At 48.3% G+C, this 27458-nt stretch overlaps 2 protein-coding genes across 7 annotated transcripts in view; one reads left to right on the plus strand and one right to left on the minus strand.

Annotated features, from left to right (window-relative positions):
• The window catches only part of LOC311578694 (uncharacterized protein), a gene marked incomplete at its 5' end in the record, with an annotated part of 36871 nt that extends 25910 nt beyond the window's left edge, over positions 1–10961 (plus strand). Inside the window, one exon of the mRNA XM_084748729.1 lies at positions 9304–10961. Coding sequence (XP_084604855.1) covers positions 9304–9770 — 467 coding nt within the window. The 3' untranslated portion in view covers positions 9771–10961. The remainder of the gene's footprint in view (positions 1–9303) is intronic.
• A 1008-nt stretch (positions 10962–11969) lies between these two features.
• Positions 11970–27458, minus strand: part of TRIM66 (tripartite motif containing 66) — a 66319-nt gene continuing 50830 nt past the window's right edge. For 5 of the 6 annotated variants that reach the window (XM_084772492.1, XM_084772491.1, XM_084772494.1 and 2 more), the window contains 10 exons: positions 20695–21216; positions 20357–20549; positions 18846–18906; positions 18132–18306; positions 17562–17851; positions 17074–17200; positions 16221–16295; positions 15778–15930; positions 15170–15388; positions 11970–14420 (listed from right to left, as the gene is read on the minus strand). In XM_084772492.1, the coding sequence (XP_084628618.1) occupies positions 14361–14420; positions 15170–15388; positions 15778–15930; positions 16221–16295; positions 17074–17200; positions 17562–17851; positions 18132–18306; positions 18846–18906; positions 20357–20549; positions 20695–21216 (1875 nt within the window). In that variant the 3' untranslated portion in view covers positions 11970–14360. The remainder of the gene's footprint in view (positions 14421–15169; positions 15389–15777; positions 15931–16220; positions 16296–17073; positions 17201–17561; positions 17852–18131; positions 18307–18845; positions 18907–20356; positions 20550–20694; positions 21217–27458) is intronic. The other variant, XM_084772496.1, reaches the window with a different exon arrangement.

The raw sequence follows: 27458 nt of genomic DNA on the forward strand, positions 1-27458 counted from the left end.
CTCCCTGCACAGCCCGTGATGCCCAAACTAGCTAAACATCAGAGACATCTCCAGGGAGTTGCTTTTGCTTTGCTTTATCTTATGTTTAAATGTAGATTCACAAGTTATACACTCAGATTCTGATTAAATAAATCCCAGTTTTGAAGGGGTGTGTGTGTGTGTGTGTGTGTGTGTGTGTGTGTGTGTGTGTGTGTGTGTGTGTTTCTAGCACTGGTTGGGAACCAATGGGCTATGCTTTATCCTGAGTTGGGTCAGACCATCAAAAACTGCTGTGTGTAGTCTGGGGAGGTAGTTCAGTTGGTAAATTACTGTCCAAGCATAAGTATTTGAGGTTGATCCCCAAAACCCAAAAAATAAAATAAATTAAGAAAGCTGGGCACGCTAATAATCCCAGCCTGAGGAGGTAGAGGCAGGAGGTTCCCTGGGGCTTGTTGGCCAGCTCTCATACCCTGATAAGTTTCAGGCCAGTGAGCAGTGAGGGGTCCTGGGTCAAAAAGCAAGGTAGACACTTCCTAGGAACAACATCTGAGTCAGACTTCTGGCCTAAACACACACACACACACACACACACACACACACACACACACACACACACACACACAAATGCATGCACATAGGCACACATGCACACGCACAAAATTATGTCTACTAAATTTTATTATTTGTGTGCATATGAACATGCAGCTCTGCCATTGTGTTCATATGGAGGTCACAGGACAACTCTCAGGACTCAGTTCTCTCCTGCCACTTTGTGGGATCTGGGGTTCAAATGTTTAAACCCAGATGCATTCTGTACCCACTGAGCCTTCTTGCTGCCACCCTCCAAACTTGTTAAAGCTGTATGCTTGTACACTTTATCTTCACCCTTGTAACTTTGCCTATTGCAAGTCTTTAGCACCAGCCTTATTCCATTTACCTATATGAAGAAATGCTGTTAGGAGCTAGCAAGTTGACTCAGTAGATGAAGACACTGTGACACCAAGGCTGACAGCCTGTTCCATTTCCAGAACCCATGCCAAGGCAAAGAGAAAACCAACACCTGCACGTTGTCCTCTCATCCTCATCTTTAAACACACACCATTGGCACAAGCACATGTGCATGTACAATAATAAAAATAAATAAAATTTAAATAAGAACGGAGTTCTTTCCCTGGCTGTAAGTAAAATATGCATGACATCTCTGCATCAGAGGGTTTGTTTTGGTGGTGGTGGTAGTGGGTTTTTGTTTTGTTTGAGACAGAGCTCACTCACTATACAACTCTAGATGTCCTAGAACTCACTTGTGCAGAACAGGCTGGCCTCGAACTCACGGAGTTCCACCTGCATGCTTAGTGCTTGGCTTTAAAGTGGTTGTCTTAAGAAAGATTATCCCAACCCTGGATGGTAGACTCTTTCTAGCCTGCCTCACCCAGGGTTTCTCCCTTTGTTTGGTTGGTTGGTTGATTGGTTAGTTGGTTTTGTTTTGTTTTGTTTGGGGGAGCTTCGGGGGGGTTCATAAGTCACTAAAAGGAATATGTTTTATGTTGCCACCCACAATACATGTATTTAATAAAAATGCTTCTGAGATTTTGTTGGCCTCTAGTTCCATCTGGGGAAGGTTCTGTGCTCTACAGGACCCATATGAGGGCTGGGATATAACTCAGCAACAGAGGATTCATGTAGCATGTGTAGGGCCCAGGGCTACAAACTCGATAAACAACCCGTGTAATTAGACTAGGCCCACCCAAAAGTTCAGAATAACCTCTGCTTCTATAAAGAAACAGCTGTGGTGAGAGATCCCTGCCACACTAATACAATCATCTCTGACCCATATAGGAAGGTATATGCAAGACACTTGAATTCTGTTAGGAAAACAAGTTATGCCTTATCCCTCTAAGGGGGGAAACCATGAGATTAATCTCATTTTCCTTTTTAACATGGATTCCAGGATATGGGGCTGGAATTTGCAGTTCAGCTTTAATAACTTGATTAAGCTTAGTGGCTTACATGCCCCCATTACAACTCTCTTTTACTCTCTTCCATGGTTCCCTCATTCTGGAGTTGGTATTTTTTATTGTCTATTGTATTGATTTTTATTTTAAGCTACTTCAAACACTCTGCACTTGCTGTTTGTTCTTCCTCTAAGACTCTGCTCCCATAGCTGCCCAAGGCTGTTTCCTTCTCCTAATTCAAACAGTTCAGTTGCCACCTCCACAGAAAGGCCTCCCTGACCACCTCCTCTCTAAAGGACCTCCCACTCTATCACCTTACCCTGTTTCATGGTCTGCCGGCACCAACACCATCTAGAATGGAAGAGCCTAACAGAAATCAAAACACAACCTCATTAGGAAAAAGTTAAATATTGAATCACATACTTTTCAAATAAGCTCCCATTCAAAAAAATCTTAATACAACACTCTAAACAACTCTGTGTTTATCTTAGAGAACAAAAAATTTAAGTGATATTTTTATAGGGTCTTTTAACTATGTTTTTGTTTGTTCAGTGTTGGGGATATTTAACACTTTTCTGAGTTAATTTTGAATAGTAGATAAGGTTTAGTGTATAAATCGATGGGTCTGGTGGCACTGGTTTCTACTTTCAGCACTTGAGAGGCTGAGGCAGGAGGATCAGGAGTTCGAGGCCAGCCTCAATTACATACTGAGTTTTTTCTGCCCTTACTGGAAGTAGCAAGATATTAAGAACCTGATCTCTCTGGCTTCTGCTTGTTCCAGTGCCTTGGAGGGCCTAGCCTCGCCATTCAGAAAGAGAAAAAAAGAAGGAAAAAGAAAAAAAGAAAGAAAGAAAGAAAAGAAAGAAAAGAAAAGAAAATTGATAAATAGACAAATATTCATCTCCAATGTGCAAATGTCACTAACATTTATAGACCAATGAAGCTACACAGGAAAGTGATGCACTCACAAGTCTGTACAGTACACACAAACATCCTGAATTCTCCTAGGAAACCCTTGGTGTTCTGCCAGGCAAAAACATTTTTCAGACTATTCGAGTAGCTCAAGGCAGCCACATTAAATATTATGGCTGGTTACCAGAGTGCAAGTCCTCAGTTGTCAGGAAGGTGAAGAATTGCAACACCATGACCACAACAAACTCTAGACACTGCCAAGGGCTTCGCTCTATTCCAGGGGTCACCTCAACACCACAATATGTTCTCCTCCTGTTCCTGTAATTATTAACGTCACCAGTGGCAGCAAGTATTGTATTGCCATTTACTTAAACACTCCAGGGTAATGTCAGCTACCGCGGAGCATCAAATTGCTGACATTTAGGGAAGAGAAGGCAGAATTGAACCGTGTCAGAGTAATGAACACAGGAGCAACCAGCACGGCTTGCTCCAGCCTTTGTTGACCCTGCTGATAAAAGTACGAGAGTTTGTGTTATTTAGGTGCCTCTCTCTCTCTCTCTCTCTCTCTCTCTCTCTCTCTCTCTCTCTCTCTCTCTCTCTCTCTCTCTCTCCTTGTGTGTGGGGTGTGTGTGTGTGTGTGTGTGTGTGTGTGTGTGTGTGTGTTTAGTTTGTTTTATTTGAGATGGAGATCTGCTGTAGCCCAGACAGACCTCACACTATGTAATTAAGCCTAGCCTTGAGCTCCTCCTGCCCCCTCCCTCCACCTCAGCCATCCAAGTGCTGAGACTATAAAGCCTGTGCAACCAAACCCAGCTGATTAATGCATTGAATAATTTTATCTCTTTTTCAAAATATGTTAGCACATTACTTAAGTACTTTTCTAACCCCAGTACTGCACAAAAACGAAACGACAAAGACTTGAGTCTTTATATTACAAGAAACCACTCCATTTTTCTGCTGTAGCAAATTCAGAGATATTTAGATTATTATATGCTCTATTAAGCTTCTTAAATGGGACTTGTATTTGGAAATGTGTAGTTCAAAATGTAAGTTTTTCCTAGTGGAACTTTTTTTGTTTGTTGTTTGTTTGTTTGTTGTTGTTTGAGACAGTGTTTCTCTGTGTAACAGCTCTGGCTATCCTGGAACTCACTCTGTAGACCAGGCTGGCCTCGAACTCACAGAGATCCACCTGCCTCTGCCTCCCAAGTGCTGAGATTAAAGGTGTGTGCCACCATGCCTGGCTCTACATTTTTTCTAGTAGGCTCTAGAAGTCTGCATGAGTCTTTCCACTTTCATTTAACAAATACAACACATAGTTTATAAATAGAACTTATCGTCACAGCTCAAAGTGACATAAATATCTTTCCATATACTCTGTGCCTCTGATTGGTGTTGAATGTCTGGCCCAGTGTTCTTCATCAGATAAAACTAATTAGAGTTCAGGTTGGTACATACTAAGCCCTTTGTTTTTTTAAATATATTTTATTAATTTATTCATATTACATCTCAATTGTTATCCCATCCCTTGTATCCTCCCAGTCCTCCTTCCCTCCCATTTTCCCCTTATTCCCCTCCCCTATGACTATGACTGAGGGGGACCTCCTCCTCCTGTATATGCTCATAGGGTATCAAGTCTCTTCTTGGTAGCGTGCTATCCTTAAATTCAAGTAACACCACACATGAGGATGTGGAGAGAGAGGAACACTCCTTCATTGCTGGTGGGAATGCAAACTAGTACAACGACTTTGGAAATGTATCTGGTGCTATCTCAGAAAACTGGGAATAGGGCTTCCTCAAGACCCAGCTATACTAAGCCCTTGGACTGGACATTTTGGATGATTAAAATGCCAGGGCTCCCCGAGTAGATCTACAAGGACAATGCAACTGCTGTCCAAAGCTTTAGTCTCTTTTTGTTGAAATTGATATCTGATCCTAAAATCCATATGAAAATGAAATGAGACCAGAGCAGGCAGTCTTGGGAGGAAGGAGGAGGAGGAGGAAGAGGAGGAGCAAACTGGAGGATTCACATTTCTCAAATGCACAGCTCACTATTAAAGTATAGCAATCAGGATGGGTCCGTGTTGGCACCAAGCCAGACGTTCAGATCAAGGAGAGAGAACCTAGAGGTAAATCCTTGCATTTGTTTCTATTGGTCAAGGTGCCAATGCAGTGCAGGAAAGAATCCTTTTTTTTTTTTTTTCATCAATTGACCCAATAACATCCTTTAGGGTAATTTTCCTCCTCCATTACAGGACCCAGTCTGGAGGTAGACCTTGCATTTAATTGTTATACTAATTTTCATTCTGTTGCTGTGGTAAAACACTGAGCAAAGCCAACTTAAGAAGGAAAGGGTTTATTTGTCACAGTTTACCACTGAGGGGAGTTAGGGCAGGAGCCAGAGCAGGCTGTGTGGGAATGTCCTTTACCAGCTTGCTCTCCATTGCTTACTCGGCTTGGCTTCTGGTTTTGTTTTTGTTTTTCGAGACAGGGTCTCTCTGTGTAGCCTTGACTGTCCTGGACTCACTTTGTAGACCAGGCTGGCCTCCAACTCACAGCGATCCACCTGCCTCTGCCTCCTGAGTGCTGGGATTAAAGGCGTGCGCCACCACCACCTGGGTTCAGCTTGATTTCTTGTACAACCCAGGACCACCAGCCAAGGGGTAGCACTAGCCACAGAAGGCTGGGCCCTTCCACAGCAATCATGAATCCAGAAAATAGCCCTTGCACTGAGGCCAGCCTGATAAAGACAACTCCTCACCTGAGGCTCCGGCTTCCCTGGGTGACTGTAGTGTGTGTCAAGTTGACAAAAACTAACCACAGTCATCATGTCTCTCTAACCTCCATTAGGACAGAACATTTTCCTAACTTTTCTTCCCCTAACAACAGGGATAATTTGGCTAAAAGAGATGGCATGGAGGTTAAGCGCATGCTCTGATCTTCCAGAGAACCAGAGTTCAGCTCCCAGCCTGTAACTGCAGTTCCGGGCGATCCAAGCATATGCACACGCCTTCACATATCCACATTTACACACACACACACACACACACACACACACACACACACACACACGGGGGGGGGGGGGGGGGGGGCCAGGGAGAGAGAGAATTAAAAACAGTAAAAACAAAACATTTTTAAAAAGAATCCACTCCCCTGTCTCCTGCCTTCATTTAATATAGCATTTTTTTTTTCTGATTTTTTTTTCCTATGGTTAATTCAGGTCATTCATTCTCAGCCACAAGACATTCCTGTGTAGGAAATACTGTGTCCTCCGCAGGGCGCCACATCTGGACACATACAGTATGTCTGCCTGTTGCTGACTTGGTAATGCAGTTTTGATCACACAGTCAAGGTGATTTATCTACTCTGTAATTTTTCCTCCCTTGACACTAAGGAACAGAACAGTCTGAGGAGCCAGGTTAAGACTATGCTAATGCCCTGCTGCTCGGCAGTCATTCTACCAGGCACCCCTTGCCTTCCAGAGGAGCTAAGGAGTTGCCTCGGGCGCCATCTACGGGGCTGTCGTCACACTGCAACAGGCTATGAACCACGAAGTTTGTCACACCTGCCGATGCTTTAAAGCTCAGGAAGTTTTTCCGTCTCAAACACTTTGAAAGAAGAGACCACAGACTCAGCTGGGTTCTAGTTCAACACTACCATTCACTCATGACGTTTAGGAAACGTACGGTTTTCCATTTTTTATTAATTTAGTGTGTGGGGGTATATGCGTGGGTGGGTACACACATGCCATAGCATGAATGTGGAAGTCATAGGACAACTTTTGGGAGTTGCATGTGAGTCCAGAAGACTGAAGGAAAATTACTTCTCACAGAGCCACCTCAACAGCCCTTGTTCTATATTTTTCTTGTTTTTCAGGAGTTTCTATAGTCCCTGAAAAGCTCTCTTGTGCCTGGATACTAGGCCAGGTGTGGAGGCAGAGGGCATGCAGCCGGGCTGTGGGGGGGGCAGGGAGGATCAGCTAGAAGCTTGCCGTGGAACCAGGAATGAAGGAGCAAAGGCTCAGTGTCCCAAGACCTAGGGAAATAACCCTGAACTGGATGAGGACAAAGCAGACAGCAGCACAGGAGAGGAGGAAACCTCTTGGCAGGTCTGGGAGAGGAAGGGCCGAGATTTCCTGGCCTCCCCTGGATCACTAAAATCCGTTAAAAGCATGAGCTTTCTCACCTGACAGCACACTCTCCCCTTCCTCCCCCTTGCCTGGCTGCTATGGCAAGGTGGGAGGTGGAGTAAGTTAGAGGGGAGGGCTAGCAAGTCAGGTGAGTGAGCGTGCAGCTATCACAGGGCATGCAGATCTGGAGCTCAAGAGTTTGTCCACAGCTTTTATCAGACTCTCGGAGTTTCTGCACCAGGGTGCTTAGGTACAAGACACAGAAGCCAGTTCTTACTAATTTAAACAGAAAATTATTTTATTTAAAAGGCATTTTAGGTAGTTTGCAGATCAAGATGGTTGGAGAGTTAAGATTGGAGCTCCACCAAGACCAGGAACAATTCCTGGAATCCTGTACAGAGCTGCTCTGCTGAGGGAGCCATCACAGCCACCAGCACTACTGCTGCCATGGAAACCCCGCCTCGCTATAGCCACACCAGCACCCTGGAAATGGGGTTTCCAAAGGCTGTGAGTGGCTGGATGTGGGTGCTGGGGAACTCGGGCCTAAGCAAGAGCAGTATAAACTCTTAACCACTGAGCCGTGTTTCCAGGTCCTATTTACCTCTTAAATTGTGACCAGTAGCTTGAAGTGTTTAGTGTTCCCTCTCTCTTTCTCTTCCCCACCCCTGTGTGTGTGTGGGGGGGGGAGGTGTTCATGTGGGTGTGGGTGTGTGAAGGCCAGATAGGACAAATGCTGGTGTCTTCCTTAATCTTTTTTCTTTTCTTTTCTCTTCTCTTTTCTTCTTCTTCTTTTCTCTCCCTCTCTCTCTCCTCTCTCTCTCTCCCTCCCCCCCCTCCCTCTCTCTCCCTCCCCCCCCTCGTCTCTCAGTTGAACTTGGACCTTGCCAATTCTGGAAGGTTGGCTGACCAATGCACTCCAGCACTTGTCTTGTCTCCACCCCACCCTCTCCCAGCAGAGAGACAGCCGACACAGGCAGCCATGCCCAGCTTTGCATGGGTGCTGGGATCCAAACTCGGGTGCTTGTTCTTGCACAGCAAGCACCTTACCTAGTGAGACACCTCTTGGTTCCTGTATTTAGTTACCTTCTACAGTGAAGAGTAGCTGTGTGCTACCCACAATTCCTGAGGTGGGGAAGCCACCAAAAAATAGGAAAGGAGTTGCCTTAAATTGATGATCAAAACCATCTTGGGAAGGGAAGGGATTATTTTGCTTAAATTTTCCCCACCACAGTCCATCAGTGAGAGGAGGCCAGACAGGAACTCGAATAGGAACGCTGCTTACTGACTTGTTCATCGTGGCTTGCTCAGCTTGAATTCTTATACAATGGGGGACCACAAGCCCAGGGTGGCACTGCCCACAGTGGGCTAAGCCCCTCCCAATTCAGTCATTAATCGAGAAAATAGCCCAGAGATATGTCCATAGGCCAGTCTTATGGAGAAAATTCCTCCATTTACGTTCCTCTTCCCAGGTGACTCTAGTTGTGTCAAGTCAACAAAAATTAAGTAGCACAGGGGTTCAGAGTTCAGTCCAAATGAATGAAAATCTTTACATTCACCACAAACTATCCCCACCAAACTGCAGAAACTGATGCAGTGTGAACAGAGAAGACAATGAGGAAGATCACTGTATTAAGAAACTTACCTTTGTTTCTGTTTACACACTTACTCAGTTTCAAAGGGCTGCTTGGATTTGAGGGTATTGTTTGATTTAGTGTTCGCCTTGAGACAAGGACTCACTATATAGCTCAGACTGACCTAGAAAGGCCAATCCTCCTGCCTCAGCTTTTCCTGGTGCTGGAATTATAGGTGTGTACCACTACACTAGACACAAAGAACTTGTTTGTTTGTTTGTTTGTTTGTAGACAGGGTTTCTCTTGTATGTAGCCCTGGATGTCCTCACTTTGTAGACCAGACTAGCCTCCTACTCAGAAAGATCCACTTTCCTCTGCCTCCCAAATGCTGGGACTAAAGGCGTGAGCCACCATGTCCGGCTACAAAGAACTTTCTAGAAGTGTTTTTGCCTGGCAGAGAGAAGGAGGTTCTCATAACATATTTTTCCTCAGGCCTCTTGTGAGGAGTAGGGTGTGTCCCTGCAGTGGGAGCAGCTTGTACTCTCCTCCTGCCCCTTCCAGACAGTTTTCCTTAGCCCATGTTCTTCCTGATGTTGGAACTGAGGCTCCAAAAGGATATGAGGCAGGTTCAACAGCTTTCACCAACAAACACTCTAGACGCAGTTGCTGGTAAAGGAAAGTGCTATATTTTATTTGATTTTGAATGTGATGTCCATTTAAAATCAATGATGCTTCCCCTTAAATCCCTTCCTTGTGTCCCTAGCCACTTTGGATCAAATGACCACGCCTAGGAAAGACATAGGAGGAACAAGTCCAGACACCCGAGAAGCACACAGCTCGAGGTATGGGCATATGGCTCAAGAAGCAGCACCAGCCAATAAAGACTTTCTTCAAAGCAGCGCAATTTGGCCTGTAGAGATTGTTGCCCTGTCTGGTTGGGACTTCTCCAGCTGTGTCCCCACCCCCAGAGTTCCTCTGTCCCTCTGTGGTCTGGGCTTCATAGTTAGAATCATAGCTGCCATCTTTAGCGCTGTAGAATCTGAGAGATTCCTAACTGTACCCAAGGCCACGCCTCCCATCATTGACAATGCCAAAACTGAGATTCTCAAACTCCAATCAGATGTCCTTCTACAATGTCTCCATGAAAGCAACCACATCTGCCTTCTAGCTCCTGTGACATCTAAAGTAAGCAGATGGGGGATGATCAACACCGATGAGAAAGGCCTATAGTGGGGGGGGGGAGACTCAGCTCAGGTGAGAAACCACAACACTGCTCAGACCCCCCTCCCCCACCTCAGCAAGGTCATGGTGACAGACCCACCCTGCCAGTACTCTCCTCCTACTGCTGACTGAGGCAGGTTCCAACTGGTGTGGATCACAGTGGTTAGCTGTCCACCAACCTGGGAATCTAGCTGAGCCAGATGGCAGGTGGCATGCTGCAAAATCTAGTCCCCACTTAGGCTGACTGAGATGGGGGCTCTTAACAAGCAGGTCTGTTTTCTATGTTCTCCCGGGAGCAACAGAGGGAAGGGCTCAGATGCAGAACTCTCTGCAGGTGCTTATGAACAAGCTCACCAGAGGAGAACCAGATCCAGGAAGAAGGGGTTCACGGGAAACGCAGAGGAGGAAGCAGGAACGGCTATGGCTCTTGCTGCTTACCCAGCCCTGGACAGGAGAGGCACATCCCTCTGTCTAGGTTCAAACAAGATAAAGCAGATGTGTCAACCCAGGACATCCTAAGAGACAAGTGAGGAGAGTGCGGCATGAGGGGAAAGATGGGTGGACCGAGACGCTGTGAGGCCCTCCAGTTGAGAAGTGAAAGGCATGTATTGCATTTGGCAACTGCATGGTCACTTGGTGCCTCTTATGAAAATCTATTGAGGAATGAGGAGGAAGAATAAAAAAAAAATATTCTTTTGGTTTTTTTTTTTTTTTTTTTTGAGACACTGTGTAGCCCTAGCGGCCTGGAACTCTCTAGTACACCAAGCTGGCTTTGAACTCCCAGAGTTCTAGTCCCTGCCACCCAAGTGCTGGAATTAAAGATGTATTCCACCACACCCAGCCAAATTGTCTATTTTAAAAGACAAATGAAGGGAGCCAAGCATGGTGGCACACGCCTTTAGTCCCAGCACTTGGGAAGCAGAGACAGGCAGATCTCTGTGAGTTCAAGGCCAGCCTGGTCTACAAAGAGAGTTCTAGGACAGCCAAGGCTGTTATGCAGAGAAACTCTGTCTTGAAAAACCAAATCAAAAGGGAAAAAAAGGGGGAAGGGAGGAAGAAAGAGAAAGGAAGGAAGGAAGGAAGTGATGGACAAGGGGAAAGGTCTATGACACAAATGTGACATTTCTGTTTTAATCTTGCGAGAACTTTGGTAGGCTGGGCATAAGCAATGGAGAGAGCCTCCAGAGCCCAGGAAGTGAAAAAGGAGGGCCTTGGGAAATGTAGCCAGATAAGAAAAGACAGACGTAGAAGGGCGGGGAAGGAAGTGAGGCGGGATGCTCACACTAGTCAGCAGGAAGAAGAGCAGTGGCAGGAAGCCCTTGCCGTAGGAGCTCTCTTCAGTGAAGCACATGGTGAGCTGCCAGTTAACAGCAAAGATGGACACACAACATTAGGAAGAGTAACACCAACTCCAAAAATTTTCAATCAATACTGAGGCTGCCATGCTTAGAAGCCAAAAAGGAACAGAAAGCAAGCTGATGTGGAAAATGGAGAAAGTGGAAGTTGGGGAGGTTAGGAAAATTCCAGATGCTAATAAGAACCTATGTGATAGTTCTGAACCTGGGTTCAGTCTGGGAAGAGGAGGAAACCTGGAGAAGAGTTCAGTCTGGGCAAAGAGAGACCGATGCAGCCATGGGAGTGGGCAGAGGGAGGAAGAACGTGCCCAGGAGTGAGCCGGGCTGGAGCAGAGGAGGCACGGGGCCAAGACTCAGCTCAGAAGTTCAATCGATGACCAGTGTAGTGAGAGTCCAGCAAAAAGAGGGGCCTACACATTAAGAGGCATATAAAGACCGGTGGCTAAACTAGGACCAGAACACCAACATTTGCTGGCTTTCCAACAATGCCTCACATGAAACAAAGTCCAAGGAGGGCCTGGTAGCTGCCGTTAAGGCAGGTTCCTACAGCAGGTTTGCGCCTGTTATTAGAATTCAGGAGGCGCAGCCGTGCAAGTCCATCCTGTATCAATTTTTGCACTAAAATCCCTTTGTCCACTGAAGCCACCCTACTACAGCATTTCTCAGCACGGCCAGAAACAAGCTTATCTTCTCGAGCTGCACACGACAATATAATAACCAGGAGCCAGTGCATTCCCACCGCCTGACTCTGTCCATGACTGACCTTACGATGGGACCATATGGGAGTGAGTCACTGCACGATCCAGTGAAAATGCTAAAGAGCCAAAGAGCAACAGCTACATAGTGATTAGGTGTTTGGTTTTGTTTTTAATTTTTTAAACTTCCAGTTCTGTGTTTTTCGGTTTTTTGTTTTTGTTTTTTGGTTTGTTTTTGTTTGTTTGTTTGTTTGTTTGTTTTTGTTTTGCATGCAAAAAAAAGTTTTTTTAAACATGACGTTAAAAACTTGGTTCCAGGAGGAATTCCACTGCTAAGCAGTGTGGGAGGAATGATGGGCCAGAGCTTCACACCCTTGAAGAGAACAGCATCCTTCTTCCTATCTGCCCTGCTCACATGCCAAGAGGGAGTGGCTGTAAAATGAGAAAAAAGCAGGGAAGTGCCCACCGCATTGCCAATATCTCCCGGCCTGGAAGTTGGTCCTTGCTCTAACATGACACATTCAAGCTGTGAGCAAGATAGGAGAAGCCAAGCTTTGAACCAGGCTTTTCCATTTTATGGCCACAGTCTCCCAGCTGGTCCAGGAAAGGGTGTTTGTTAGGTTTCAGGCTATCACAGCGTTCAGTGGCTTTCCACTGCCAAACACCATGAAGTGATAGGAATACAGGCCACAAAAAGGAAAGCTTCCCAAAGGCAGGACTTCGGAAGGTAAGAACAGAAGGAACCTCACCAGACCAATCAGAGAAAAAGATGCAAAAATAACAAGAGAAACAGCCTGAGCTCCAATGAAAAAGCTTTGTGAACACAAGGAGCGAAGTCTGCTCTCAATGGTTACCTAACAAAAAGTCAACTCAAGAGTTGGCTGCCAGGAACCAGACAGCAGGATACGGAAGCCTGAAGCCAGAAGCTGATATACTGTCTACCTAGGAGAGCTCTGCAGCAGCACTGCTGAGTGACAGGGTAGTGGGCGGGACTTGCTTCAAGGTGAAGCTGCTCCCTCCATCCAATGCAGAAGGGATTGAGTGCTTTCGTTGGTTTACAGGAAAGAAGAAAAGTTTTCTGGTAAAAAAAAAAAATTGCTTCCCAGCAAAGGCCCTATGAACAGTCACTTCCTTAAACTCTTCTCAAAAACAAAGCCACAGCCTGAGAGTGCCCTGAAATCAGCCGTGCCATGCCTCGGGACCAGGCCACTGATTGCCAGGTCCATGGCTCCCCCGAAATACAATCAGTAGGCCCTTCCTCAACCAAGCCCTTGTTTGGGAAGAAGCCTGTCCTTGCATGTGTCTCAGAAGCTTCTCACAAACACCCGCCTTCCACAGCGTAGCCTGCAGCTCTAGTGCCGCCGCTCTAGTCCCGTGGCTTCCAGGATGTCTTTCAACATTCTGTGAGAACTACAACCCCAGAGTTACCTCAGGGTCACCAAGAGATCCTGGCTTCTCACCTCTCAAGTTTCCCCTTCTCAGCCCTGAGCCTATGAGTGCCTAAGCAGATTCCTACCAGACACTGAAGCCTCCTCCCCACGCCAACACCACCAACAACAAAAAAACAAACAAACAAAACCCACCAAGGCGACAGAGTGTTGGCCGCTTCTGGGCTGAGAGCAGTTCTGATCTTTGGCTGTGTGGAAGAGTGAAGAACTATCATCACAGGCAAGAGGGGCCTGGTGCGCTGCACTGACGTGGGCCGCTCTTGCCAGGGAACTCTGTGCCTGCAGCAGACACCACAGCACGCTTGTCCCAACCAGGACTCAAGATGCAGGTGTCTGAATAGAGAGGATCCCGTAATGGTGACTTCTGGGAAGGCAGGCTCCGGAGCACTATTAGCCCAGTGTTAGGACACAGAGGGACAGACTCTGAACCTGGCATCTTCTGGCTGTGAGTAGAAACTGGTCTAGCACTGCCACCCAGGTCAGGCAAGAGTGCCAAACCACACAGAGCATTTCACAGTGACCACCTAAGTCCTACTCGAGAAAGGGGACATGAAAAGCAAATACCCTGAAAACCGTTAGAACCCTAATAGGCACCAATTGAGGCCTAGAGCCTCGAGAAGCCTCCATTATTCTGCCAGTGGCAGATACCTCTGTCCCAAAAGGACGAGCAAAGGCAAGCAGTGACAGTCTTTGGCTGTGCTGGGACAGGGACCACAGGCCTGCCATCGACCCAAGCCTCACTTCCTTTCTTATACCCGCATCTAAGCCAGGAGTTCAGATACCCACAGTGCTCCTGAACACTGGCCACCGAGAGTTGAGCTGAGAGAGGTCATCAAGGAAGCCAGGTCCTCCTGAGCCTGAAGGGGCACAGAACCTCTATGTCCAATCACTCTGGCAACGAGCAACACCTCCTTCTTCCCTATTTTACTGCAATCTTCTTTATGATGGATGCACTATGGCTCCCAAATAAATGCTGGAGATGCAAATGATGAAGGGAGCGCTCCACGCTCAGCAACACTCATCTCGCAGCCACGCTCTGAAGAGGATTAGCTGAAGGACAGGGAGGGACGGTGGAAAGGCTGGGCCCGGTCCCTCCAGCTCTCACACCTGCGAGATGCTGTTGCCCAGGCGGAACGGCATCCTCTTTGTCTTTTCATTCTCCTAAGACAAAAGGAAAAATCAGAATACTCAAATTTGGATGTATTAAACTGAAGGAGACCAGAGTCAGGATTGGGGCTCCCCAGAGCTGATGTACTCTACCCTGGAAATGTGACAGCAGAGCTCACTATGCACTATGCACAAGTGCAGGGGGTGCTGGCCAGGCCCTGGCACACAGGAGGCCAGCAGCACATTTCAGTGGCATTCAACAGAATGGCTGCATGTGGTGGCGCATGCCTGTAATCCTAGCACTTGGGAGGAAGAAGCAGGGCAGCCATCACAAGTCTAAGGCCAGCCCGGGGCTACGTAGCAAGAGCTTATTTCGAAAGGGAAGGAAGGAGACTGATGGTTGAGGTCTACACAGTGGGACCAGGCAGACGGTACGAGAATTCTCTCTGCTTCCTTTCCATACCAAGGAGCTAAAAGGGTCCCTCTAGCCCAGGTTGTTCTCTTTCAGTGGGGATCACAATCATGGTGTCGGATAACCAGTCCTGAGCTGGGGGTCAGAACACTTCTTCAACCTAGGACCACGAACTTGCTAGAGGGCTCTGGGCAGGCACATGGACCCCTTGGAATTCCAGGCTTCTGATAACCGGAGTTGGTGGTCTCTGCACCGCCCTCCCTTTCTCCCATGCTAAGGGGTGGAGAGTGAAGGGTCATCAATGGCGCTCTGTCTTAGGCTCTCCACAGCACGCGCGGGTGCTGCTCAGGTTCCCCCCTGCCATCACCCACCCACCTCGCCCGCTCTTTACCATATGCCGCCGCCGCCTCTTGGGCTGGATGCCTTCCTGCATGTACGGAGGCCACGGGAAGCCCCGCGGGGTGGAACAGCCACTCTCGCCAGATACGTCCTCAGAGTCTGAATCCTCCGGCTGGGGCTGGGCAAAGCATTTGTCTGGGTAGACCTCCTTTAGCCAGCCCTCAAAGAACACCTCCAGGCAGCGGCCAGCCTCCGCAACCTCCGAGTCAGGCTGATGAGGAGAGACAGAAGTGTTCCAGCCTGCTTCCGCCAGGCCAGCTCCTCCACGCCCTCCCTCAAGAAGGACACAGGGAGAAGCAGCCTGACCGCCCTTCTAGAAATCTCATCCTGAGACGCCTGGAGCTTCACAGTTTCCTAGGACTCAAGATTCAGTAGCAGCTCATGAAGCAGAAGCGATTGCTGCAGACACCCACAGTCGGCCAGTTACTAGCACCTCCGCCCCATCCTTCTGAGTCCATGCTTAGAGCCCACATCTGGGAAGCAGCATTTAAACATAGCAAACCCCAGGACTCTGCTCCCAGACTCTCTTACCCACAGCCCACACCCCAGCTGTGACAGTCTTGGGGTCACTGTGAAATAGAGAAAACAAACCCAACATACATAATTGAACTTCGCGCAGTTCCAGAACATGAGGCGCACGTCTGACACCACCTCCTCTGGAGTGGTGTAGTGAGCTGGGTCCTTCTTTTGCAGCTTCCTCCGGATGATTGACAGGTCCATGGGCCTCTTGATAATCTGGTAATAATGCCTAGCCTTGGGGAAGGAGAGAAGGGGGGGAGGGGATGAAGAGGAGAAAACTGGTGTAGGAATTCACAGGAAAGAGGGGATGGAGAATGAGTTAGAACGTAAGTGACCGAGTACAAGAGTGAGGAACAAAAGTCTGGAAAGAGGAAGATGAAGAGATGTCACTTGCTAAGTCAGGTCTGTGACAGTAGCAGCTGTGAGGGAGAGGAAGAAGCAGGGATGGCCATGACCCCTAGGAGTCCCCTGAGCAGAAAGAAGAACAGCAAGCTAAACCAGCAGGGGGTGGGGGAGCTCCTTACCAGGGGGCTGACTGGCTCGTGGAAGGGCAGGCTGAGGCTGTTACAGCACAGGGACAGGACCAACTTCTCACACTTCTGCACAGATCACAAGGGACAAGTGTCACAGTGCCCTGGCTCCACCTCAGTGAGAACTAAAGACGGGGGGGTGACCCCGGATAACTGTCTGGCTCTGACTGCAAGGGTGCCAGCCACCCTAAGAAGGCAGTTTGGGCTCCCAGGCCAGAGGAAAACTGCTGGGAAAAGGACTGTCACATAAGTCCCCACAGGCCATGTCTTTAGGCAGGGCCTTACCACACACACACACACTTCCCCCTTCCCCCTCCATACACCCCCTCTGCCTAAGCTCTTGTGTTGAAGGCTTGGTCCCAGGGCAGCAGTTCAGAGGCAGGGCTTTGGCAGGTGACTTAATCAAGGCTCCAGCCTTCCACAGGGATCAATCCATTGGGAGCTGGTGAAACCTTTAAAAGGTGGTGGCAAGTGGGAGGGAGTGGGTCATCTGGGTCACACACATCCTTGCAGAGTGTGTTTTGTCCCTGGGGCCCCCTTCTCTCTTCCTGCTTTCTAACAGCCGCAACGTAAGCCCTGCTCTCCCACACGCTCCCCACTATCATGCTTCTGCCTCACATAGACCTGGGAACAATGAAGCGAAGTGACCATGGGATGAGACCGTGGGTCAAAACAAACCTGCTCTGCTTCAAGTACATTTCCTTGGGTATTCTGTCACAGTGATGGAAAGCTGACCAACAAAGCCCCACCCCCACCCCAAGGCTCGCCACCCCATGGAAAAGCATCAGTCTGTAGGCACAAGGGACTGCCTCACATGGAAAACCCTGTTCCCCAAACCCAGCCCTACCTTCTGGTCCCACACGCTCAGGCCGGGAGGTGTCCGCACTCCAGGCTGACCGTAGCGGGCATTCTCACAGTCGTCCTCCACCTCGGGCTGTGTCAGGCTGCGGCACAGGGTGCACACCCACTCTCCCCTGCACAGCAGGCAAGGCCAATATCAGAATCCAGCATCCTCCCCTTACCCTCTGCCGGAGGCAGGCATAGAGAAGTGGGGTGATGAAGAAAGAAAGCGTTGCCAGCCTTGCATCAGCGAAGGGAATGGCCTATTAGCCACAGGCTTGAAAGAAGTGAAATAAATGAAGATGCTGTGAATTCAGGGGGCGGAGAGGAAAAAGAGGAGCTAGGGCTGGGTGTGGGGCAGACCTGTGTGGAAGGCACACCACTGCAGAGAGCACAGCCGCACAGAGTTGGAGTTGGCGCAGGCTGTGGGCCTGGCCAGAAGCATGGCATGGCCCTGAAGCTAACCCTGTGAGCCAGGTGATGGCCATGACTCACCCTGGGAAGCTGAGCAAGGCTGGCACATGGCAGGAAAGGTGGTACACTTTGGGGCAGCGGTCACAGCACAGCAGCTCCCCACCGTTGAGGCACACAGCACAGAAGTCCTCGTTCTCTATGGGGGCTGGGGTGCACTTTTTGGCCCCTGGCGTTCGGGGAATGAGCCTGTGTTCTTCAGAAGATGTGCTGTCCACCTCTAGTGGCCGCTGCCCAGTCAGAGATGTGACAGTGACTTTTCTTCCCCCCAGACCTGGGCCTTGGGTGGCATCAGGCAGGCTGTTCTGGCTGACCTTGGGGAAAAAGGGAGTCTGAGCAGTTGGAGCACAGGTACTGACAAGTGGTGGGCAGGGCTGGGGTCAGGAGAGGCTGGCAGGTGATGAGGACTTACTATGAGGACCACAAGCCTGCCAAATCCCAGCTCAAACCTGCTGTATCTCACAGATCCCACACAGCAGAGGACTAGGCTAGCTACAGTCCCACTAAGGTTCGCAAAAGGCTCTAAAGTACGAATTCAAGCAGCAGCGAAGAAAAAGAGGCTCCTGGGCTGGACCAAGCAGAGCCGGGCAGTACCTTGATGGACATGCTGGAGGACTCGGCACCACACTCGATCACCAGCAGGAAGCTCCCATCCTGACTGTTGTTCTGGGGCTTCAGCTTAAACACAGGCATCTCTCCTGACGAGGCCGAACAGATCTTGAGGCGCTCCAGCCGCACGTAGGGAATCTTGGGCTCACTGCTGATGGCTCTGTGGTAAGAGAGACACCCTAGGTCTCAGCAGGAGCCCCACAGAGCCTCAGCTCTAAGCTAGGCTAATTTATTTGTTTCGTTTTTTGTTTTTCGAGACAGGGTTTCTCTGTGTAGCCTTGGCTGTCCTGGATTCACTTTGTAGACCGGGCTGGCCTCGAACTCACAGCAATTCGCCTGCCTCTGCCTCGCCCTCTAGGCTAATTTATGATCCCACAACTGAATAGCTATTCAAAGCCTCCTGGGTTAACCCTTTATAGGTCTACATTCTGCCCCTTGCCAAGCTCTGCCAAGCCCACCCTGTCGGGCACTGCAAAGACCTTAGTACCATCTGCAGTCTCTCAGCACGCCTGACAATGCTGGAACTCTCCCATGATAATTACAGGCATCCAACCACACAGACTCCACTTGAGGCTCAGCAGGGTAAGATTAGGACGGGTACAGACCAACTTCTGCTTCTAGTTCTCATAAGGATTACTTCCTGTGCCAACCTCTCAGGGTAGGAAGCTGAGGGGAAGAGGGTCGGCCAAGAGTCATTACCTGATGCTCGGATTCTCTTTCGTATCCAGCTCTAGGGCTCCTGGTCCAACATTCTCATATTCTAAGACAAAACACAAATTAAATAGCTTCCACATACTTTCATAGCAACATCCTCTGTCACATAGACCTTTCACTCATTTCTTTTATTTGGACTTTTGGTCACACATCTGCCACACAATTATTACCAATCATTTGTGGTGGTGACAATGCTACTATTGTCTCCTTCCTGAGAGGTGATGAAGGCCATGATCCTTTTGGCAAAGATGAGCACAGATAATTCTCAGAGGCTGCCAACAAGTAAGAGCTGGGTCAGGCACTGAGCACCATCATCCAAGAGCTCAGAAACAATCTGTTTCCTATACACTAGTGTCACCTCCTGTCACTTTCTGCAGCCTCTGCTAGTGCTGGGCACCCCTGGGGGCCAGAGCCTCTGCACAATCAACACAGGTTGGGAGGGGGGGAACAGTGGTGAGGTGTAAACAGGAACTCCCACTTATTAGTACTGTTTTATGCACTTTCCTAGGGCAAAGATGGATCTAAAATTTTAATCTAGTTGCGTAAAATATAGGGTTACTACTATATGTTATTTGGAACAATAATTTTTCAGTTGGTCTGTCAGTAAAAAAGGGAAAAAAATCAGTCATTTAGTGGTATCGTTGTTCCTTGTATGTATGCCCTGAGTGTCTATGAAACAGACTGATCCATTTCCAAATAAGAACACCATACATGAAAAAATCCTATGTGGCCAGGATTTGACTCTAACTTCTTGACCAGCCCTGAACAAACCACTGTACCACTTTAAGAAGGGTATCTGGTGGGCTGGAGAGACAGCTCAGTATCCGTACAGTGTAGGTATACTATGGGGATAGTACAATATGGGGACAGGTGCGTGTTGCCAAGTCTGACAACCAGAGTTTGATCCCTGGACCCACGTGATGGAAAGAAGAAAACCGTAAGAAGAAACTCAGAGCCTACATCCAGCAACCCAAGTTCCCGACACCTCAAGGCACTGCCCAAATCCACATGGCAGCTGAGTATCCAGAAAATGCCTGCTCTTAGAGTGTAAGTGGCTGAGTGATTTCACTGTGGTTGTTTGTCCCCCTAACTCTATGCTGCAGTTTGATGAGTCCCATTTAACTGCGGTAGACGGCAAATAGCCATTTCACAAAAGACAGAGTTGCTGTCCTAACTAGATCCAACAGACATGCCTTTCCACTCAATATTTTGCCAAGGCCAGCTCTTTTATTTTTCAAGACAGAGTTTCTCTATGTAGCTATGGCTGTCCTGGATTCATTTTGTAGACCAGGCTAGCCTCGAGCTCATAGAGATCTGCCTGCCTCTGCCTCCCGAGTGCTGGAATTAAAGGCGTGCACCACCACCGCCCAGCTGCCAAGGCATTACTTCTGAAGGGCAGAAGCTAATTCACCCTTACAAATAGCATCCTTCAGGCTGAGCCCATCCCCCTGCCTCTACCTCTCTTGGAGGTGCTCAGTGTCCTGCTCAAGTCTCACCTTTTGGATTCTGGTACTGTTGCAGAGCAGTAGACGTGTTGATTGCTGGTGCCAGGAAAGGTTTTTTCACAGAGAGGTTAATCGGTTCCTCCAGTTCTGAGGGAATAGCCGGATCTTTGGGACCATCCAGACTGGAGGCTCTGGGGCCTTGACCTACTGAGTCTATGAATCGGGTGCAGTCCTCACTCTCCATCTGTTAAAGGGGAAAGGTCATCACGAGTCAAATCCGACACTCTGGCCATCAGCAAAACTGACAGGTCAAGGCGAAGGTAAGGCTGCAGTGCCAACCTTTTGCTTCATAAGAAGCAAGAGCTGCATGGCACTTTGCCAAGACCTACCTTACACAAGGTATTCCCCAGGGAGGACTCAGCCCCATCCCTGGGGCCCAGGCTTCCTGCAGTTTGGCCAAAGCCAGGACTGGAAGTGGGTCTAGTCTCCACATGCACGTCAGAAACCGGAGGCATGCCCTGCAGAGGACAGGTGGCCAGACTCGGCGCAGCCTGGGTGTGCCCAGACATTAGGCTAGGCCCAGCCTGTGAGTGATTGCTTGCCAGGCTTGTGATGGCCTGGAAGGAATCACCCCTCAGGTTGGGCGTGGACTGGAATGTGCTGCGCACAAGGTTCGGCACGGGCTGCAGATGACTGGCTGTCAGGTTTGGCACAGCATGGTTTGAAATACTCGGCAGGGTGGACACAGTTTGTGGTGGGCTACTCAGCAGGCTTGGAATTGAGTGGGAGGGACCAGCTGTCAGGCTGCTCACTCTGTGGATTGGCGGCTCTATGGTCCTCGCCAGCCTGGTAGATGACAACTCCATCTCCAGAGTGTTGGAAAAGCCCATGATGCTCACTGAGGTGGAGTGCTGCAGAAGAGAGCATAGGTAGAGTTGGGCTGTCAACTAGGAAAGTAGGAAGAGGGAGACCCATCCCCCAAGAGCTCTGAGACTCCATCTGCCTGAGTTTAGGGGCTGCCACTGCGAGCCGAGGCAGCACCCCAAGTCCTGTCCCAATTCCTATCACTAAGGAAGCTAGTAGTGTGACATAGCGGGAGGCGCAAGCTAAGGGATGTGTTTGCATGCATATGTGTGTGTGTATGCCTGTGTGTGTGTGTGTGTGTGTGTGTGCATATGTGTGTATGCCTGTGTGTGTATGCCTGTGTCATATGTGTGTATGTGTATGCATGTGTGTATGCCTCTGTGTGTGTATGTGTATGCGTATGTGTATGCCTGTGTGTGTGTGTTGTGCACGAGCGTGTGCACACACGCACGCGTATGTGTAGGAACAAGACAGAATGAGAAAAGGAGAGACCCTACCACCTGATCTGAGGTATACAAATGCCCATGGGCTGTATCTCCCACTCCTATTCCTGTATTTAAGCGAAGTACAGGACTTTCTTACTTCACATTTCCAGTCTTGATTAACACTATCTGTGGCCTCTCCTCCTTCCCTTGAAGGGTTCTTATGGGATCCTTTCCTACATCAACCTGGCCAGGAGTTATGAAAAAATCAAACTGTGGTGTGCTTCAGAGCATGCCGACCCAGGGGATCACATCTGTCCAGGGGAACCCAGCTCAAGGGTCACAGCTGGCAGCAAACTTGAAGCTTGTACGAGCACCATCAGATGATGGAGTTCATCAAGGCTGTGGGAGGTCTTTTCTAGCTCTGGTGGGCCTGCCAGAGTCACTCAAACCATTGGAAGGGAACTTCAGAGCCACCCCAGCTGTGCAGCCATCAGATGAGGGGAGACTGTTCCAATCAGAAACCTAACTACTCGGTATCCGAAGAAGAGGGGACTTAAAACTCATTAGAAACGGAGTTGAAGACATAGGTGATTTCAGTCGCTGATTATATATGGTTTTTCAGATTTGAAGAAACAGATTTGATGAGATGAGAAGGCAGGAGACCAGTTTTTAAATGTAACTCATGAATTTAGAACTTTGACAAGCCTGTTTTTGAAAAACAGAAAGACTGAATACATACCAATTTGCCTACTTTTTAAAATCAAAGGGAAGCCACTAGAGCACACAGCTCTAAACTTTCAAGATCGGTGTCCCAAATCTGTCACTCTTTCCCCCATGTGTGAAGTGTTCAAATTTCCTGACAGCAGTAAACACTTCAATACATTCTTGGATGTCAAAATAAAGGAGGTAAAGCTATTCCCTAGGAAGAAAGACTGTGTTCCTCCCTGTGAATGTCACGCCTGGTCACCCTGTAAGTCTGTAAGTCACAGCCTGGGAAGGAACATCTCACAGCACCCTCCATGTTCCCACGCCAACCCCAGGCCCTGAAATTCAGATCTACCATCATGTCCCTTTCTCTGACAGAGCCAAAGCCTTTACCTACTTTCCTACATCCCTAGACAACAGGGATGAATCCTCAAGTGGGAACACACACCAGATCACATCCTACCTTTTCATTAATCCCTGCAGTGGACCCCTCTCTCCTCAGAATGAATACAAAAATGCTGATGAGACTCGCAAGACCCAGGTGACCTGTGCCCTCATCCTTAGCAGCCACAAATCAAAGAACAACTCCCACCCTATCCTCTGTGGGTTAGGGCTTTAGGCAGCCCTCGCCCCCTCCAGGGAGACTGCCTTCTTTCCACAGAACATTCTCATTGCTCCAAGCCCCCTGTTCTGCCTGCCTGTCAGAGCTCAGCACCACTGCCAGGATGATGTTGTTGTTAGTTTTGTTGGTTTTGTTGGGGTGGTGGTAGTGGTGGTGGTGGTGGTGGTGGTGGTGGTGGTGGGTTTTGGTAACAAAGGTTCTTTCATCCTCTAGGGCAGACCATGTCCCCATGACCTTGATGCTCCCATAATGCTGGTCCTTTCAACCTCAGCGCCCATCCTTAATACACTGATCACTTGCTGTTCCCCTGTGAAACTAAACTCCACAAAAGCACAAACTTTGGTCTTTTTTTTTTTCTTACACACTTTATTCCTATACCCAATAGCATTGTCTGGTGACTATGTGACCTAATCGAAAATTCAAAACAATGTGGGGATGTTGATTCTACAAATGCTCAGCTGAGTAAACAGCAGCTTGGTTCCACTCACAAGTGACTCTGCGGGTTTTCCCTAAAATCACAACTGGCTTTGGGGAGCTGAAGATTTATTGCATGCAAGGTAAAACTGGCTGGGAGTTTTTACCCGCCCTGCCGTAGCCAAGCCTCACAATAGCCATTGAGAGGTTATGGTGGTGAAGGTTAAAACACGCAACCCCTGCAAACGCCTACAACGTCACTGCTGCAGCAAACTTGGCTGTCTACTGCTGTATTTGGTCACAGACGCCTTAGTAGAACAGGAATGAAGTCGTGTTTGGGTGTTTGATATGGTTTCCCATTTCTTTTTATTTTATATAGAAACACAATTAGCTTTTTGTGTTGATCTTGTACCCAGACTCCTTGCTAGACTCACGTTGGTACATGTTAGGTTTCTTTCTCTTCTTTCATGTCTTTCTGGCTTTTTGTCAGTAACTGGCCCCTTCTGGCTGAGACTGCATAGCCATCGGGTGACACTCTGATGTGGAGGAGCCTTCCAGTGTTTCACCTAAGACACTCAAGGGGCTTTTCTTAGCTGTGAGTCCTGGGCTGTAACACTCAGAGCCATGCAGGCAGGGCCTGAGCCCCTGACTCTCTGCCCTCTGCAATTGTTTCTTTATCCCTTCCCTCAGCTGCATTCTCTCCCTTCCCATCCCCTTGTTGTCTTTCACAACCTTCACATTTTTATTTTGTTTGGTGTTATCAACTTTTTTCTCTTCTCTCCCTACCCTGTTTCTTATTGGTTAACAGCCTTTAAAATTTATGTTACCTGATTCTTAATTCTCAGTTTTAAAAATAGATGATTAAGTAGGGCAGTGGTGGCACACACGTATATCTCTGAGTTTGAGGCCAGCCTGGTCTACAGAGTGATTTCCAGGCTATCCAGAGCTACACAGAGAAACCATGTATCAGAGAGGGGAAAAAAGAAAAAAGAAAAGATGACTTAAGCATTTTTTGTTTTTCCATAGAAAAGTGTGGGCTTTGTGCGTGTTGCTTGGTAGTTCAATAGTGTTTAGTAAAGACTTTCCAATTTGATGAGTACTTTACATCCCAACAACAAAGCTACAGATCGAGGATGAAAAGATGCTCCAACCAAAACAAGTTAGGCAGGGAGCCAGCAGAAGGATCCAAGGCCAGAATCCAGTGGCTTTCCGGATGGAGACTGAGAATGCCTGAGTCCTCCAGAGCGTCTGCTGGCTCTGCCTTGGCCCTCTCCTCTTTTCTGCTACTTCCAGAGTGCTCACGTTAGGGCCTTCTGTGAGCCTCTTGGTGAGACTATGGCTGGCCTTGTCCTCCACCTGTGGGACCTGAGAGACACTGCAGCATGAGCTGTCCCCTAGTGGTCCTGGTTGCCCACTACCACAGCTTTCTAGTAACTGGCACTTCCTTATCTACAGACAGGAATATCTGGTGAAGGATGCGTTGCACTTTATAATACAGAACAAACGAGTCATTTCAGCTGGGCTATCCCTCTTCCCCCCCCCAAATGACATTATTATAGTTAATGTAGTTCTGATGTACATTTTATCTGCCCATGGCAGACACTGAGAACTGCATAAGCATGTAACTGAGTGACCTTGAACTTCTGGTCCTCCTGCCTCCTCCTCCCAAGGGTCAGGATTAAAGTCATGTGCCACCAGGCCTAATTTTATAAAGTGGTAAGGACTGAGCTCAGGGCTTCGTGCATGCTCTAGCAAGCTCTGGGTGAGACCCCTGATGCTAATCCAGAACCCATTTAGATCAACGACGTAATCATTTGAGTTGTGCGCAGAGCCGAGTCTCAAAGAGCAGGCTTTTGCAGAGGACATCACCTCTCTCACTTCATGCAGTGACACATGAGTTCACACAGTGACAGACTAAGAAGAGGACGGGCAGACTGAGCCACAAAAGAATTATGCAAATTGTCACAGTTTATTTTTAAGCAAGTCTGCTGGAGATCTGCTCCTATAGCATCTCTTTCCTCTCCACATCTCTAGCCAATCATGAGGCAGCCAGTGCCAGCAGGAGTAAAGCTCTGCTAGTGCGCACGGAACCTGGGAAACCTCCAAGAAGAAGGAACTCAGAAACAGTGTTATGAGCAGCCAAGCATTGACTCCGTTTCTATAGGGTCATAAAAACATGATGGCAGGGCTGGAAAGATGGCTCAGTGGCTAAGAGTACTACTGGCTTCTCTTCCAGAGGACCTGGGCTTGAATCCTATATGACAGCTCACAACTATCTGCAACCCCAGTCCCATGGGATCCAACGCCCTCTTCTGGCTTCCATGGGCAGCAGGCATGCACATGGTACACAGATTTATATATATATATATATATATATATATATATATATATATATATATATGCAAACCACTCAATACATAAAATAAATAATGCACCACACCCAGCGTGTGTGCACACACATGGCATTTTTGGAACCTATGTACACCATGTTAAATATTTTTGATACTTTTCTGTCTCTCTGGAATGTAGTGCCACCAACCACTAAACCAAAAACTGCTTATTTCATTTGCAGGAAGAAACTGGGGCATCAAGAGGCTTCAGGGTTCTCTGCTGCCAGTTCCACAGGTGAGTAGACGCTACAGCAGTCCCACCGGGGCAAGCAGAGTCGGGAAGGAGGGAAGGGCTTCTAAACAGCATGCTGGGGTTGGAGGAGGGCTTGGCAACATGACCACGTTGTCTTGTGGCCAGGGCTTCACTCAAGGTGGAAGAAGAAGGCTGCCCTCTGCAACATGCAGTTCAGAGGTGAAGCAAAAGAAAGCAAAGGCGCACTCCCTGCCGTACAGCCTCACAAGATCATGGCTTAGCATCTGAACTGTTCGCAGGACACTGACCCCTCAACTTCACCACGCAAATACACCCTTCAGACTTCATAAAGCACGTGAGAGGTTTGCAAGTGAAAGCAAATTGTTTTCTAGTTCAGAAAGGAAGAGTCAAAACACCAAGAACCATTTGCTGTTACTGAACTCAGGGCTTTAGAGGGTGAGGGGAGAAGCGCCCTGAGCTAAGAGCCCGGTCTCAGCTCCCTTAACCAGCATGGCCTGGCTTCCATTGCTTGTTTGTTGATCCGGGGTCTTGCTGTAGCTGAGGGTGACCCTGAGCCTCTGATCTCCCTGCCTCCACCTCTCAAGTGCTGGACGATTATACCCAGTTCTCTGAGGCACTAAGGATGGAGCCCAGGGTGCTGTGCATGCTAAGCAGGCATCTGAGCTCTGCCCGGGCCCTAGCTCCTTTCTGTCTGCCTGTGTGAGCAGCGCTCATCTGTCCTTACCACCTGACTTGCCACCTTGTCTGAGATGCCCCTAACTTTCTGTCTCTTCTATTAGTCACCCATGCGGCCCTTTACCCAGCCTTTGTAACCTGCGGCCCACCCTCTCCCCACCATCTACAACTCCTTCTGGAGTTCAGTGTGTTGACATTACTGTTGTAGTGTTTGCCACATGGTATTCCCAAAATTCAGAGAAAGCACTGCTCTTTCACTCTAACAGGAAGGAAAATTGAGACACAGAATGATTACCCAGATTTCCCAAGTCCATCTAGGCCCAAGAGTAGGAATCCTGGTCTGGCCTGGGAAACCTGCTGGCTGGTCTTAATTTTGTGCCATTGGATAAAAATCTGGTGCCCTAGTGAGAAGTAATTGTGAAATAATAAACGGACACAGAGTACACATGTCCTGAGTTTATTGTGCCTCTGGCTCTTCCAGCAAGATAACGTTTGGGGGATAAAGCAGGGAAGATGGCATGGCATTCCTCATCAACTCATTCCCAGATATCTGAAGCATACTTTTTTCAACAACAAAATGAATCAGTTTAATAACAGTATTTTGTCCGGGCAATGGCGGTGCACTCCTTTAATCCTAGTACTCAGGAGGCAGAGGCAGGTAGATCAGAGGCTCTGAGTTCGAGGCCAGCCCAGACTACAGAGTGAGTTTCAGGACAGCCATTGCTACACAGAGAAACATGTCTTGAAAACAAACAAAGACCATGATTTTGGATGGGATGACTTCTAAACTTTCGCCTCTACATAGCCTCATTAAGCAGAACAAATGGAGCCTAACATGTAAGTG

Source organism: Acomys minous (genome assembly GCF_964271855.1).
Source record: "Acomys minous genome assembly, chromosome: 2".
Taxonomy (NCBI): Eukaryota; Metazoa; Chordata; class Mammalia; order Rodentia; family Muridae; genus Acomys; species Acomys minous.